The 13,221-nt window shown below is 58.4% G+C and overlaps 1 protein-coding gene across 1 annotated transcript; it reads right to left on the bottom strand.

The window, feature by feature from the left end:
- Positions 1-2,405: 2,405 nt before the first annotated feature.
- On the bottom strand, positions 2,406-5,621 carry ZNF579 (zinc finger protein 579). Its single transcript, XM_070401499.1, has 2 exons — positions 5,539-5,621; positions 2,406-4,544 (listed from the first exon to the last, which is right to left on the bottom strand). The coding sequence occupies exon 2, from the start codon at positions 4,540-4,542 to the stop codon at positions 2,827-2,829; it is 1,716 nt and encodes a 571-aa protein (XP_070257600.1). The 5' UTR covers positions 4,543-4,544; positions 5,539-5,621; the 3' UTR covers positions 2,406-2,826.
- Positions 5,622-13,221: the final 7,600 nt, after the last annotated feature.

Raw genomic sequence — 13,221 nt, 5'->3', positions numbered from 1 at the left:
AGATTAACCTAGACAGGATTAAACTCAACAGAACTAGATTAACAAACACCCTAACCTTTGGAATAGAATGGATAGGATTAAACTCAACAGAACTAGATTAACAAACACCCTAACCTTTGGAATAGAATGGATAGGATTAAAATCAACTGGTATAAATACAGATGTAACAGGAGAATAAAGACAGAACCTGTCTGGAGAACCTGGCTAGGCTGCTGATCGACTGAACGCCATCTCTGTGTCATTCCTTCTTCGCCAACTCCGTCCACACCTTTGGGAACCCCTCGACCTGCTGGGATTGGACCCCAACAAAGTCAGAGGAGGAGAAGCTAGCCATTCCCAAGATGAAGAGAAAGAAAAGTCATCCTGAGCTGCCGCAAGAGGCCCTCAAAAAGCCTCGCAGCAGCCTGCATATGCACTTGCTGGAGTCTACGCAGGTTTTCCACGCACTGGGCAAGAGGAGTGATGAGAAAACTGACCCGTCTTCCTCCAGGGCCCTGGGAAACTCAAGCAACCCCAAAGGCCCCCAGCCACGCCCAGTTTTCAAACCATGGCTGGGTACGCGCTCCCGTGAGGGCAAAGGTCCTGTGAAAACTCAAGTCAAACCCGAAAAACCATATGGAAGTGCTGACGAAGGGTCTCCACCTCCATCCCAGGACAAGCTGCCTTCTCCCCGGAAGGTCAAGTTGGTGCCATCCGTTTGTCCACCCACGGACAAGCCCCCAGCTCGACCTGTTCCTCGCAGGCCACCGTCTCTGGCATCACGTCGGCCTGCTGCGACCAACCCCGCCAAGCCTGCTGCAGTCAGTGCCACTCTGCCAGCTCCTGTATCTGTGACAGGTCCTGGCAGCTCAGCTCAGCCAATGTCGACCAACTCAGCCGGACCAGGTTTCGACAACCCTGCCCGGCCTCGGGTCCCTCGGCCTCCTGCTTCCAGGCCTGGGCCCTACAGAACATCAGCTTGTGCTTCCCGGAAGCGGGAGCCTGTTCACTCTGCTGTGAGCCTGCAGCCCCGGGCCCCGCCCAGGCCTCACAACCCCTCTCCACTCCAGCATTACACCCGCCAACCAATTCCATGGAGGACACCTGAGGTTCCGGGGCCGGTGATGTCAACACCCATTACAAATGAGCAGAGGCCAGAACGAGAGGCCATGAAGAGGAAGGCTCAACTAGAGGCTGAGAAGGCTGCCAAATTGGGGAGAAGTCGTCAGCATTTCACTGAGAGGGAAACAGCACTGGAGCTTGCTCGGTATTATGGCTGTGCGATGTAGGAGATGCTGGGAGTGCTGGTGCCACTTTGGGTACCTGATGTTTTTCCATAGATAGGTGGATCCATAGATAGATAGGTAGATAATAGATAGATAGATATGAATTTCAGAATATTGATATATTTTATTTTTTATTTTTATTTTTTATTTTTTGCAGGGCCCACATTTCACATTTTATTGCACTTTTTCCCCACAATCACTGGGTCCTGCTGGGCTGTGCCCAGGGCTCCGGAGGCAGGACCTGTAAGATGAAGCTACACAGCAAGCCACTCCCGCGGAGGGGCTGCCCCAGGGACCCCGAGAGGATGACCCCCTGGCCACGGTTGGGAGACCCATCGAGGACTGAACCCCTCACCCCGCGCCCCCTTAGGTGGCCCTCAGGTCTCCGCACTGCCTCCCGGATGCTGTCCCCAAACAGGGTATTGATATATTTTATAACTTAATAAAACTGGTGTGGCTCAGTGGATAGAGCGTTGGCCTGCGGGCTGAAAGGTCCCGGGTTCGATTCCAGTCAAGGGCATGTGCCTTGGTTGCGGGAGCTCCATCCCCAGGCAGGTGCATGTGGGAGGCAGCCAATGGATGTTTCTCTCTCTCAAATCAATAAAAAGATATTTTAAAATTATTATTTTTCAAAAATATATTTTATTTTTTACAGAGAGGAAGGGAGAGAGAGAGTTAGAAACATCGATGAGAGAGAAACATCGATCAGCGGCCTCCTGCACATCTCCTACTGGGGATGTGCCTGCAACCCAGATACATGCCCTTGACCGGAATCGAACCTGGGACCCTTCAGTCCGCAGGCCGACACTCTATCCACTGAGCCAAACCGGTTTCGGCTTAAAATTATTTTTTATAAACACATTCCAGCTCCTCTGAGAGGGTCGTGGCTTCGTCTGGGCATCCTCAGAGCTCAGCACTGGGCCTGCGTTTGCTGAATGAGAGCACCTGCCGGATTCCAGGGGGGCCGTTGGGCTCCCCGCAGCTGCCTGCGGACGATGGTAACTCTTCTCCCACTCCTCCTGCGTCTTTTTTCGCCAAACTGCATCCTTCCCGCGGAAACCCGCGTTCACAGACTGTGGGCCGGACCCTGGCTCACCCAGACCCTCCCCACTCCCCCCTCCACAGACAGCCTCACTCTCCTTCACGAACTCACATTTATTCACAGACAGATAGAGGGACAGGGGCGGACCTTTGCTCACTGGGGACTCCCCAAGGCCTGGCAGTTCCAAAGAGGTGACTGTGTCCAGTGTGTACAAACAGGGCAGCGGGCGGGGGTCCCCCAGTCTCCATCCTTCCGGCCAGTGTCCTGTCCCCCCCCCCCCCCCTTTCCAAGGGGCCCTGCCTCCGACGCACGAGCTGGGTGAGCAGTTCCCAACCGGCAAAGGGGACCTGGGGGAGGGGGGGGGCGGGTGAGGGCGAGGGAGGGACGCGCGAGGCCCCCCCTTAGTGTCAGGGCTGCGAGGGGCGCTGGGCAGGTGGAGGAGGGACCCCCCTCCTTCAACTTCTCCATATTGCAAACCGGGGGCTGGCTGGAGGGGCCGGGGCGTGGACGCGGCGAGGGTCAGGAGGCCAGGCCGCCCAAGCCCCGCAGGTGCGCTTTGCTGTCAGTCTCGTCCTCCTCCATTTCGAAGGCGGAGTGGTCTTGGCTGTCGAAGCAGGAGGCGCTGAGGAAGACAGGGGGGGCCGGCGGCGACCGGGGCGGGCTCCCCGGGGAGGGCGGCTCCTCCTTGATGTGTGCGATGGGCAGGGGCAGCCCTTCCTCGCCGGCGGGCCCCGGGGGCGCGGGCGGCTGGGGCGACGGCGCGGCCGGGGCCTGCAGCGCCTGCAGCGCGGCCGCCCTCTCCAGCTCGGCGCGGTGGCAGCGCTGGTGGCGCAGGAGGCTGTAGGCGCGCGAGAAGCGGCGCGGGCAGTGCGGGCAGGGGTGCGGGGCTGGGCCCCCCGCGTGCACCTGCGCGTGGCGCGCCAGGTCGGCCAGGCGCTTGAACTCGCGCTGGCAGCGCACGCACTGGAAGGGGCGCGCCCCCGAGTGGGTGACCCCGTGCTGCCGCAGGTGCGCGCGGCGCCGGAAGCCCTTGCCGCACTCGGGGCACCAGAAGCGGGGTTCCCCCGCCGGCGGCCGGGCGGGGGCCGCGTCCCCCCCGTTCTGCCCGCCTTCTCCCCCCTCCGGCCCGGCTCCCTCGCCGCCCTCGGGCCCCTTCCCCGAGTTCCGGCCGCCCGAGGCCCTGTCGTCCTTCCTGCCCGCCGAGGGCAGCGGGGCCAGCAGGCTGAGCGCGCCGTGCACGCGGCGGTGCTGGCGGAGGTAGGAGGCGAGGCGGAAGGCCAGGCCGCAGTCCGGGCACACGAAGGGGCGGTCGGTGGAGTGGACCAGCCGGTGGCGGGACAGCGACCAGGGCCGGGCGAAGGCCTTGAGGCAGATGGGGCACTGGTGGCGCTTGGGGCGCGGCGGCGGCCCGCCCTCGCCCTCCTGCTCGCCCTCGGGGCGCAGGCACGGGTGCGCCTTCAGCTCCCCCTTGGTGGCGAAGGCCTCGCGGCAGCGCAGGCACAGCAGCGTCCAGTCGGCCTGGAGCAGCACCTGCTTCTCCTCCTGCCGCCCGGCCGCCAGCGCCAGCTCGGCCCGCAGCTCGGCCGCCCCGGCCTCCGTCTCCTCTGCCTCCGACTCCGGGGGACCGGCGCTGGCGGGGGCCACGGGCGCGGCCGGCTCCCCTGCGGCCCACGGGTCCGGCCACGCGGCCTCCTCCTCCTCCTCCTCCTCCGGGGCGCCAGCGGCGGCGGGGCCGGGCTGCTCGGCGGTGGCATCATCGGCGCCGGTGGTGGTGGCGGCGGCGTCCTGCGGGGTCCGGCCGGCCCCGGCCGCCTCCTTGGCTGCCCGCTCGATGGCCAGCTCCACCTCGCCGCCCGCGTGCTCCTGGGCCAGGTGGCGCCGCAGCTGCGCGGGCTCCGGGAAGGTGCGGGGGCAGGCGGCGCAGCGCAGGGGCGGCTGCGGGCCGTGGCCGCGCAGGTGGCGGGCCAGGTGGGCGGGCCGGCGGAAGGCCTTGGGGCACAGGGGGCAGGCGTGGGGTCGGAGGCCCGAGTGGCTCAGCCAGTGGCGCGAGAGGTAGTAGGGGAAGCGGAAGAGGCGGCCGCAGGTGGGGCAGGGCAGGGGCGCCCGGGGGGCTCCGGTGCCCCCCCGGGCGCCCCGGCCTCGGCCTCGGCCTCGGCCCCGGCCACGGCCCCGGCCCCGACCCCGGCCACGGTGAGGTGGGCTGCCCTGGGCGGGTGGAGGGGGCTGCGGATCCATGCCTGTGGGAGAAAGGAGAGAGGTGGAGAGATTTGGGGGATGGGGGGGGGGGGGGGGGGGAAAGACCTGGGAGAGAAGTAGAGACAGTAATGGAAGTGAAGGGGTCAGGTATTTAGCCGAAGGAAGGAGGAGAGAGCAATACAGGTGTGAGCCAGAGACAGAGAAGTCGAGATGGAGAGACAGAGAGCAGGAGGAATAGGAGGGCAGGATGGGGAGCCCCGAGAGCAGGACACCCCACGGGGACAGAGATGGAGAGAAAACAAAGAGGTTTGGACAGATAGAGACCATGCAAACAGGTCAGAAGACCATGGGGGAGTGGAGGTAGGGAGAGACAGGGAGACAGAGAAACAGACAGCAAGACGGAGACACAGACAGAATTGGAGACAGAAGGATACAAAGTCAGCGACTGCTATTTCCCTAGGGGCCCCGCCATGGGAGCGGCTGGAGGGGCGGGGGTTGGGGGGGCGGGGGGAGGCAGAGCCAGGAGCCCCGGAAGCGGGGTGTGTGTGCCCAGGTGCTGGGCTGGGAGCAGGGGGAGGAGGAGAGCTCTTGGGTCTGAGCCGGGAGGGAGGGTGCTGGGGGTCTGACTCCTGGGACTGGGAGGTGGGGCTGGGGATGGGACCTGGGCTGCGCCGATGCCTGGAATGCAGCCTCCAGACCCCCCCAGACGTGCAGGGCACGGGGTCCTGGGCCCCAGGGGCTGGGCGGGGAGGGAGGGAGGGGGCTGGGCTCCACCGACGAGGGAGAGGCAGGGGCTGGGGCGCAGCTGCCCGGATTCTCCTGGGAGGAGGAAGCCGAGGGCCAGGCGCCTGCACCCCGAGGGAGGCTGCCGGGGGTCCCTAGCCCCCCCTCCCCGGGGGTGGGCGATCTCCTGGCTGGGCCCAGCCTGCCGTCCCCGCAGGCATGATCTGCAGAATCGGGGCCCCGGAGGCGGCCGTGCAGATCCCCGAGCCGGGAGCCCGCACTGGGCCCGATCGCCGGGCGCCCCGCGCTTACCTCGGCCTCCTCGGCGCCTTTCTTCCTTCCCCGCGGCCGGCCGAGTGGACGGTGGTGGCGGGGAGGGAGGGCCCGAGCGTAGCGTGGAGGGGGGCGGGTGGAGGAGGCTGGGCTCGGTGTCACCGCCTAAGCCTTCCCCCCGGAAACCCGCCTTTCCTCCCAGCCTGGGAGAGGAAAGACTGGCTGGGGAGCCGGAAGCAGGAGGAGGAGGGGGGACCCCGGGGGCGAGGAGGTGGAGAAGAAGGGGGGGCTAGGGGGCCTGGCCTCTGGCCTCCCAGAGGGAGGAGCGCTAGGAGGGCCTGGGAGGCCGGGTCCAGCTCCTCTCCCCTCAAAACACATATTCATTCATTCCTTCAACAAACACACATTTATCGGGTCGGTCTCTGCCAGGCTCTGGGCTGGGGGAGGGGGTGGCGGGGGCGGGGGGAGGGGGAGATGAATGAAGTAGTGACAGGCTTCAGGGAAAGTAGGGACACTCCGGACTAGAACCTGACTCCAGCCTTCCCTTGGCTTCCCTTCTCCAAGCCTCAGTTTCCCCCGGGGGATAAGCCGGGCAGATTCATTCAGTCCTAAGTAATCGGTGTTAGCTGAGCACCTACTATAGGCCTGCTCTGCATATATTTCGCTGCATGTATTCCCCTGACCGGAAGCCACCAGTATTTACTGAGCACCTACTGTGGGCTGGATCTGTCCTTGGTGCTGGAGCCACAAAGGCCCCGGGGCCCCTGTCTGCAGGGAGCTCCCGGTCTGGCGGAGGAGGCAGAGTGATCCCTGAGGACTTCCTGGAGGCAGCCGCGTTTCGGCTGAGACCTGCAGGATAAAGGCGGAGGGTTAGGGAATAGGAAGGGGGAGCTGATGGAGACGCACCAACAGGGCCACATCTCAGATACCTCAAGTGGAGCAGAAAGGCACCTTACACCCCCAGCTGGACGCCTGGATTACATGCTCAGCATGATCGCCGGCGAGAGTGTGGGAAACGGGCCCTAGCTGGTGTGGCTCAGTGCATAGAGCATTGGCCTGCGGACTGAAGGGTCCCGGGTTCGATTCCAACCAGGTTGTGGGCTTGATCCCCCGTAGGGGGTGTGCAGCAGGCAGCCAATTCTCATCATTGATCGTTTCTCTCTCCCTCTCCCTTCCTCTCTGAAAGCAATTATGTGTGTGTGTGTGTGTGTGTGTGTGTGTGTGTGTGTGTAACAGAACCTTTTCATACCCGGCTTGGGAGACTGTGGTTTGGAATAGCCTTAACTAGGGAGCGTATCCGTGGGATCAATGTACTCAGAAACACGCAAAACACTCTCCGCGTCAGCTTTTTAAAAAATATATACATTTTATTGATTTTTTACAGAGAGGTAGGCAGAGGGATAGAGAGTTAGAAACATCCCTCAGTTGCCTCCTGCAAACCCCCTCCTGGGGATGTGCCTGCAACCCAGGTACATGCCCTTGACCGGAATCGAATCCGGGACCCTTCAGTCCGCAGGCCGACGCTCTATCCACTGAGCCAAACCGGTTATGGCTCCGTGCCAGCTTTTAATGTGTGCATCCCTGCAAAAGACCAGAAACAAGCTAGCCGCCCACGCGTGGGGATTTGGGTAATCCATCGTGATTGGCCCACCCGGTGGGATGCTATGCACCCATTAAGAAAGGATGAGGATGCCCTAACTGGTTTGGCTCAGTGGATAGAGCGTCAGCCTGTGGACTGAAGGGTCCTGGGTTCGATTCTGGTCAAGGGCATGTACCTTGGTTGCGGGCACATCCCCAGTTGGGAGTGTGCAGGAGGCAGCTGATTGATGCTTCTCTTTCATCGATGTTTCTAACTCTCTATCCCTCTCCCTTCCTCTCTGTAAAAAACCAATAAAATATATAGATATATATTTAAAATACTCACCTGAGGATATTTTTCCATTGATTTTAGAGAGAGTGGGAGAGAGAGGGAAAGACAGACAGAAACATCGATGTGAGAGAAACACATCGATTGGTTGCCTCCTGCATGAGTCCAGACCAGGGACCAGGCTGAGGAGGAGCCTGCAACCGAGGTACGTGCCCTTGACCAGAATCAAATGCAGGACCCTTCGGTCCGCAGGCTGACGCTCTATCCACTGAGCCAAACCAGTTAGGGCTCAATGTTTCTTTTTTAAAAAATGAATTAAAAATATTTTTTAAACGGGGTGTAGGGGCTAGGACAGTGATGGCGAACCTTTTGAGCTCGGCATGTCAGCATTTTGGAAAACCCTAACTTAACTCTGGTGCCGTGTCACATATAGAAATTTTTTGATCTTTGCAACCATAGTCAAACAAAGACTTGCATTTTTGATATTTATTTTATATATTTAAATGCCATTTAACAAAGAAAAATCAACCAAAAAAATGAGTTCGCGTGTCACCTCTGACACGCGTGTCATAGGTTCGCCATCACTGGGCTAGGAGCATGATATTTAAAAGCACTTGCTCAATAACACTATTTTAAAATTTTATGTTTCCATTGATTTCAGAGAGGAAGGGAGAGAGAGAGAGGAGAAAGAGAGAGGGAGGGGAAGTTTGCAAAGGGGGAGGCGATGGGGAAAGGTACGGGCTTGCTTCCTAGAGAGAGCCGCGCTGGGTCCTGGTCTTGAGGGTGTTTATCGGGAGGATCCCAGTGGCAGACTCATCAGCTCCCCAGCTGTGTCCTATCAGGACCCGGTCTCTATTGATTAGGCACCAGGGCTGCGGGTCATTATTCAACGCAGCTGGTCCTGAGGCAGCCATGGCGTCCCTGGCTGGGTTGTGCTGTTTCTCTGGGCCCGGAGCCGAAACACGACGGAGGCCTAGTCGTACTGGATGCAGGTCAGAACGTCATTGTTGCCTGGCTCTCCTGGCTCAGTGGCTGAGCGTTGACCTGTGAATCAGGAGGTCACGGTTTGATTCCTGGTCAAGGGCACATGCCTGGGTTGCGGGCTCGATTCCCCAGTGTGGGGCATGTAGGCGACAGCCGATCCATGATTCTCTCTCATCATTGATGTTTCTGTCTCTCTCTCCCTCTCCCTTCCTCTCTGAAATCAATAAAAACATATTTTGCCCTGACTGGTTTGGCTAAGTGGATAGAGTGTCGGCCTGTGGACTGAAAGGTCCCAGGTTTGATTCCAGTCAAGGGCATGTCCCTTGGTTGTGGGCACATCCCCAGGAGGGGGTGTGCAGGAGGCAGCTGATCGATGTTTCTAACTCTCTAACCCTCTCCCTTCCTCTCTGTAAAAAAATCAATAAAATATATTTTAAAAACATATTTTAAAAATAAATAAAATATATTTTAATATATTTTTATTGGTTTCAGAGAGGAAGGAAGAGGGAGAGATAGAAACATCAATGATGAGAATCATGGATCGGCTGCCTCCTGCACGCCCCCCACTGGGGATCAAGCCCAAAACCTGGGCATGTGCCCCTGACCGGAATTGAACCTGGGACCCTTCAGTCCGCCGGCAGACGCTCTGTCCACCAAGCCAAACCGGCCAGGGCTAAAATATATATGTTTTAAAATTTTTGAAAGAAAGAACCTCATTGTTCTGGGGGCTTAATGCTTAAGGTCTCTTCTCCAACCCCCCTCATTCATTCCCCATCTAACATGCCCTGGGAGGAAAGGTCAGGGCAGGGTTTGAACTACATGGCCAGCGATATGCTGGGGCAGGGGGGCGGGGGTAGGGAGGTCACCCTGGGGCCAAGGTTCTTGTTTTGCCCGTTGCTAGGTACCCAGGGCTTCCCGCCTTGGTGACCTTCAGTACCTGGCCCATGGTCCTTGCTCTGCTCATGTCTGTCCAACGCCTCCCACAGACCCACTATCTAGTTGCAAAATTCATCACCCCATGAGCAGTCACTCCCGTCTCCTCCCCCTCCCAGCCCCTGGCATCCAGTAACCAGCCGCTGTCTCCCTGGGCTTGCCCACGGCGGGCATTTCGCACTAGTGGGGTTGAACATACGGGGTCCTTTACGGCTAGGCTTTCACTCGGCACCACGTTGTCAAGATCCTTCCACGTTGTCCACGCTGTGGCCTGTGTTAATAACTCCTCCCTCTTTTTTTTTTTGGCTGAATACTATTCCAATACCATTCCATTCGCGCATGCTACATGCCGTCTGTTCATTGGTTGGTGGGCATTGGGGTGTTTCTACCTTTTGTCCATTGTGAATAGCGCTGTTGTGGTTTCTGTCCTTGCGTTTTTGTTTGAAGGGCAGTTTTATTTTTAAAAAATATATATTTTATTGATTTTTTATAGAGAGGAAGGGAGAGGGATAGAGAGTTAGAAACGTCAATGAAAGAGAAACATCAATCAGCTGCTTCCTGCACACTCCCTATTGGGGATGTGCCCAACCCAGGTACATGCCCTTGACTGGAATTGAACTTGGGACCTTTCAGTCCGCAGGCCAATGCTCTATCCACTGAGCCAAACCGGTCAGGGCAAGGGCAGTTTTATATACCTAGGGGGCATGCTTATTATTATGTCATCAAATTTACTTTACGTTATTTTTTGTTCATCCTCACCTGAGTATATTTTGCCATTGATTTTTTTTTTTTTTTTTTAGGGAGAGTAGAAGAGAGAGGGGAAAGACAGAGAGAAACACATCGATTAGTTGCCTCCTGCATGAGCTCTGATCAGGGCCGGGGCTGGGGAGGAGCCTGCAACGAAGGTAGGTGCCCTTGACCGGAATCGAACCCGGGACCCTTCGGTGGGCAGGCCGAGGCTCTATCCACTGAGCCACACCGGCTAGGTCTGTCATCCAATTTTTAAAGGCTTACTTATGTTGGGAAACGAATTCAAGACTGGAGGTGGCGGGGAAAGGAAATTTCAGTCAGAGAGAACAGCGTGGTGTGTGTGTGCTGGGGGAACCCGGGGGGCCTTGGGTTGGGGCGGCACAGAGGCCAGAGCTGCGACTGTGCCCGGCCTCCTGGGCCAGGCCGAACGCTGGACGCATTCCTGGGGCACTGAGAAGCCATTGGAAAGGCTTCAAGCCGGAGAGTCACATGATCCGGTGAATGCTCTAGAGAAATTCCTGTGGGACCCACGAGGAGGCCCGGCCGGATGCTGGGGAGACCGAGGAGGGAGCACGGAGGGGCGGGGCGCGAGTCCAGGTGAGCGAGGGGCCTGGGCGGGGCTGGCCTGGGCTGGGAACCGGGCTCCCGGGCAGGGGGGCGGGATCTGGCGCTGATTGGCTCAGACGGATGCCAGTCGCACTGAAACTGCCTCCTCATTGGCTCTCTTGTCTCCCGTGCCTTCAGAGGCGCCCTTGGATCACACCTTGTCACTCTTGCCTGGACATCCTCCGGGGAAGTCGGGGGGCGCCCACTCGTCCTCTCCTGTCCCCCCGCCTAAAAGGCTCTACACGCCTGGCTCCTGGGGCCTCCCTCGCGGCTGCCTCTCTCCCTCTGCTTCATTCTGCTACAACCGCACCGCCGTCTTTGTTCTTTCTGGACTCAGGGCCTTCGCAGGGGCCATTCCATCTGCCTGGAGTGCCCTTCCCTATTTTCTCTTTACTCCCTTGCCCGGCTGGTGTGGCACAGTGGCTGAGCCTCGACCTATGAACCAGGAGGTCACGGTTCGATTCCTGGTCGGGCACATGCTTGTGTTGCAGCCTTGATCCCCAGTGTGGGGCGAGTGGGAGGCAGGGGATCAGTGATTCTCTCTCATCATTGATGTCTCTGTCTCTCTCTTCTTTCCTCTCTGAAATCAATCAACATATATATTTTTAAAACTTAAAAAATAAATAAATAAAACAGCCTCTCCGTCACCCTCTCGCCCATACTCTGCCTTTATTTTCAATCTTGTATTTATGGCCAACCCACTCATTGAGGACCTGCCCTCCCATTGGCCTACAAACTCCTGGGGGTGGGGCTTGCTGTGCCGGCTGCTGAATTGTCCCGCCCTCTGAGATAGGAATCAGGTGGAGGTGTGGCGGGTGGCGGCCTCCGCCTCCTGAGGTCCCTGTTCTTGACTCCACATAGCCCGAGGCCGTCTCCATGACAACCCTGGCTCTTTTCCAGGTGCTCACTCTCCTGGCCAAGGGAGCCAGCCTGGAGCGGACGGGTCATGTCCTTGGTGCCAAGCCTGTATCTAAGGGGGCTGGTCTTCTTTCTCCATGGCAGGTGGGTGGGTTTTTTTTTTTTGTCTTTGTATTTTTAAAAATATATTGTTATTTATTTCAGAGAGGGAGAGGGAAAGAGAGACAGAAACATCAACGATGAGAGAAAAAATCATTGCCCAGCTGCGGGCTGCCTCCAGCATGCCCCACACTGGGGATCGAGCCCGAAATCTGGGCATGTGCCCTGAGCGGGAGTGGAACTGTGACCTCCTGGTTCATAGGTCAACACTCAGCCACGGAGCCAAGCCTGCCGGGCTATCTACAGTGTTGTTGATGGATGTCTGAGTCTGTGTGGGCGGCCGTAACAAAATACTACTGAGCAGGTGGCTTGTAAACAACAGACATGTATGGCTCCCAGTTCTCAAGGCTGCAAGTCCAGGGCCGAGACTCCACCATGGGCCTGGCCAGTGTACTTCATTTGGTTGAGCACTGTCCCATACACTGCCAGGCCACTGGTTCGATTCCCGGTCAGGGCACATGCCCAGGTTGTGAGCTCGATCCCCAGTAGGGGACCTGCAGGAGGCAGCTGATCCATGAATCTCTCTCATCATTGACTTTCCTATCTCTCTCTCCCTCTCCCTTCCTCTGAAATCAATAATATATATATATATATTTTTTAAAGTGCAAGAGTGGTCACCTCCCTTCACACGTAGCCTCTTGCTCACCGTTGTCCAGGAAGAACAATCATATGCCCACCAGCCTCTGAGTGACCGGACCCCGGCTGACCTCCTCACCTTGTCTCACCCCTTTGTCCTTTGGACTCAGGCCCCCTCCTGGGCCCAACCAGCATCCTCCTGGTGGCTCCCTCCTCACCATGCGGCCTCAGCTCAAATGCCACCTCTGCAGGAAGCCCGCCCAGGCCACTTACCGCATTTCCTTCAGAGCGCTCCCAGCCCTCCGGACTTGCCTCCCTCATTTACTACTCTTTCCTACACCCCGCCTCGCACTACTAGACCATCAACCCCATGGGTTGTTTAGTTCACTGTTGGGTCCCCAGAGGGGTTACCGTGCCTGGCACGCAATGGGCGCCCGGGACAGGAACGTACCACCCTCACACCCAGGAGGCAGTCTGAAGGGCCGCCCGTCCTGAGTGGTGGATCCTAACCTGAGGTCTAGGTGGCCTCTAAGATGCTAACGGGGTGGCCCATAAGCAGAGTCTAAGGGGTGAGGGCCTCTCCCTCCTGGAAGGAACTTGTCCCTAAGACGACAGTTTGGGTTTTAGAGCGTGGGCTTGCAGACCGAAAGGTCCCGGGTTCGATTCCGGTCAAGGGCACATGCCCGGGTTGCAGGTGTGACCCCTGATCCGTGCGGGAGGCAGCCAATCAATGATTCTCTCTCATCATTGATGTTTCTGTCTCTCTCTCCCTCTCCCTTCCTCCCTAAAATGAATAAAAATATATTTAAAAAAGGGGGGGCTGTCTGGTTCTAGGGGGATGTCCATCTGTGGAGGCACATCTTGTGTCTAAGGGATAGGGTTCCATGTAGTTGACAGGGTCAAGCGCCATCTCAAGGACTCCACATTCCTTCCTTCTGCGAGGGGCCTGGTCTAAGTGGGGAGGGAGGAACCCCCACGCCCTCGGGCCA

The sequence above is a fragment of the Myotis yumanensis genome, unplaced genomic scaffold (assembly GCF_028538775.1).
Source record: "Myotis yumanensis isolate MYYU_CA2020_CCGP unplaced genomic scaffold, mMyoYum1.0.hap1 SCAF_23, whole genome shotgun sequence".
Taxonomy (NCBI): Eukaryota; Metazoa; Chordata; class Mammalia; order Chiroptera; family Vespertilionidae; genus Myotis; species Myotis yumanensis.
This window is presented reverse-complemented; position numbering and strand designations above follow the sequence as displayed.